At 49.6% G+C, this 2,773-nt stretch overlaps 1 protein-coding gene across 2 annotated transcripts in view; it reads right to left on the bottom strand.

The window, feature by feature from the left end:
* The window catches only part of gon4lb (gon-4 like b), a 27,246-nt gene that overhangs the window by 20,375 nt on the left and 4,098 nt on the right, over positions 1 to 2,773 (bottom strand). For both annotated transcript variants that reach the window (XM_013913612.1, XM_013913613.1), the window contains exons 3-10: positions 2,089 to 2,222; positions 1,914 to 1,988; positions 1,766 to 1,810; positions 1,664 to 1,696; positions 1,470 to 1,568; positions 1,040 to 1,141; positions 817 to 957; positions 400 to 631 (exon numbers count right to left, since the gene is read on the bottom strand). In XM_013913612.1, the coding sequence (XP_013769066.1) occupies positions 400 to 631; positions 817 to 957; positions 1,040 to 1,141; positions 1,470 to 1,568; positions 1,664 to 1,696; positions 1,766 to 1,810; positions 1,914 to 1,988; positions 2,089 to 2,222 (861 nt within the window). The remainder of the gene's footprint in view (positions 1 to 399; positions 632 to 816; positions 958 to 1,039; positions 1,142 to 1,469; positions 1,569 to 1,663; positions 1,697 to 1,765; positions 1,811 to 1,913; positions 1,989 to 2,088; positions 2,223 to 2,773) is intronic.

Below are 2,773 nucleotides of genomic sequence, written 5' to 3'. Positions count from 1 at the left end.
CCAGTGCGCCTTATGTGTGTGTTAAATACAGTAAGGGCACACATAACTGAGACTGCGCCTTTTAGCACAGTGCGCCTTATGGTCGTGAAAATACGGTAGTGCTTTTCTACTCTCCCGGAGTACTTGAAGCTCTTTATGCAACATTCCACATTCACCCAATCACACCCATTCTCGCAAGGACTTTGTCTAAACTGAGTGCTTTCTAACGACATTCACACACTACAATGGAGGCATCGGAGAGCAACTTGGGGTTAGGATACTTGACATGCAGACTGGAGGAGGCAAGGATAAAACCACCAACCAATCAGTAGGTGACCTGTTCTACCTCCTGAGCTACAGCCACCCCACCCCATTTAAAATTTGAAGCCTCGAGCAGCCAGCGCCATCATGACCTCTAACCTTCAAAGTCGGGGGCCATTAGGCCCTGCAGCCACTTTGCCCAATGGCGGTCCTCCTCCCGCTGGGCAGTGCTTTCATCGTACATGTCGGCCGTTATGTCAGGAGGCAGAAGCTCCGCCTCCAGCTGACCCAGAGGTACGTCTACCAGAGGATGCTTGGAGCGTGTGCGGTACGCCAAACTGCGGGAGCCATTTTCAACGCCACCATCAACATCAGATTTCCTGTCCAGAGACTGAAACACACACACACACAGGTGCAAGATCAAACCAGACGGGACACATCACAGGTATTTACCCCCCATCCTTTTAATAAGGTGAGAACACAAAGTCTGATATCACACAGGTCCTTCAGTAACAGGAAGTGTTTAAAAAGAGTTTGATATGCTGTTCCCTGGTGTTGCCTGGTTAGATATGTTACCTGACTGTAGGTGTAGGAGGGGCTGCAGTCCAACTCCTCATCAACAGCCTTGAGTCTCTCCAGGAAGGACGATTCAGGAGGAGGGAGGAGCTGAGGCGCGCAGGTGGAACTCATCTGGTCGTGCGGGTTTCCTTCATATCTCTAAGCAATAAGCCAGAGGTCAGAGCAGCTTGCAGGGTCAGAGGTCACTGTACCACTTTGTGGTGGTCAGACATCAGCAAACCTGCAGGGAGCTGTCCATCCTCAGGTGTGTTGGAGACTTGTTCTGGGAGCCCAGGTGCATTCTGGGAGGTGAAGCCAAGCTGTCAGCATCACTGAGGAATGTCTGTCAAGATGAAAAGGTTTGTACAGATGGAAGTCCTGAAATTTTCATTTATGCAAGTTCTGACACTCCGAGTGAGTGTGTGTGTGTTTGTATGTGGCATCATGTTTGAGCGAGAAATGAGGCCTCACAGAGTGTCAGAGTCACCTGCTGCAGGTGAGACTGCACAGGTGCTCTTCATCCTGTTTCTGGTTCTCAGAGTTTGGATTAGTGTCTCTTACTGATAACCTGGATCTCACATGTGTGACATCATGACTGCACAGTGAGGTCAGTTTCCTGAGGACAGCAGCAAGGCGAAAGGTTAAAGGTTAAGCACAGGTTAAAGACTCACCTCCTCAGCTGTATCTTCCTCCTCTTCTTCATCAGGACAATACTCTTCATCAGATGAGTCTTCATTATCCTCAAGTTCAATGTCAATAAACTGAGGGGCCTGCGGGACAGACAGGTACGAGGGTAAAGCATCACTGAAACTGACAACATTTCAAATCCAACTTAAAACATTTGAACACAGGCTGATGAGTTTACCTTGTTCACTGCAGACAGACCCCGGTTCACAGGCTGAAAGCAGACACACAGGTCAGGCTCACAGGTAAACTGTCAGAGAAGATTGTGGGATGCTGAACTCACCTGAAGGCTCTGTTTGAGTCTGGACCGAGTCCAGATCTTTGGCTCCTGATGAGAGACAGGCAGAAAGATATGTATTTTACATACATACAGAAAAAAGCAACAAATGCCTGACAGATACAGGTAGACACCAAAAGGTGAACAAACTCACAAACATGGGGAGGTCCTGAGTGTCTCTGATTGCCGCTTTCATCATGGCAACCACACGCTCATCAGTGATCACCTCCTGAAACACACACGTCTGAGTGTACGTGTTAGTGTGCGTTAAAGTGTGTGTGTGTGTGTGTGTGTGTGTGTGTGTGTGTGTGGGGTGGCGTGCTGCTCACGTGCAGGATGGCGCGCACGTCGCTGGATGTCAGGTTCAGCTGTTTGGACTTCCTGTCCAGGTCAATATCCAGTCGTCCCAGTTCATCATCGCTAGTCTCAACGGTGACCGCTCTCTCTCCCATCATCCGCCCACCTGAACAGGAAAGCCCGGGTGTGAACAAACGCTAGCTCTGCCTCCTTTAGCTGATCTTTACACAGCACAGAGGGAGGGTAACTCCCTGTAACCCTCCCCTGTGCAGATCAAATGCGGCCTGCACACAGACTGAACCAGCCAATCAGATGAATCAATCAATCTTTATTTATAAAGCACTTTTCATACAAAAGGAAATGTAGCACAAAGTGGTTAAAAGCAGCCCACCCCACCCTCCAACTCACTCCCCACACTCTCATTAACATAAACGATGTGAATACACACATACCCCCCCACACACACACACACTTAGAGTAAAATTGGGCTGGGTACGCATGAGCCAAGTGAGGAAACACTATGGTAAATGGCCTGCATTTGTATAGCGCTTTTCTAGCGCTTTACACTACATTCAGTCATCCACCCATTCACACACACATTCACACACTGGCGATAGCAAGCTACATTGTAGCCACAGCTGCCCTGGGGCGCACTGACAGAGGCGAGGCTGCCGGACACAGGCGCCACCGGGCCCTCTGACCACCACCAGTAGGCAA

Source organism: Pundamilia nyererei, unplaced genomic scaffold, assembly GCF_000239375.1.
Source record: "Pundamilia nyererei isolate P.nyererei 1_Seehausen unplaced genomic scaffold, PunNye1.0 scaffold00139, whole genome shotgun sequence".
In the NCBI taxonomy this organism is placed as follows: Eukaryota; Metazoa; Chordata; class Actinopteri; order Cichliformes; family Cichlidae; genus Pundamilia; species Pundamilia nyererei.
The sequence above is the reverse complement of the archived record's forward strand: the minus strand, read 5'-3'. Positions and strand labels throughout refer to the sequence as shown.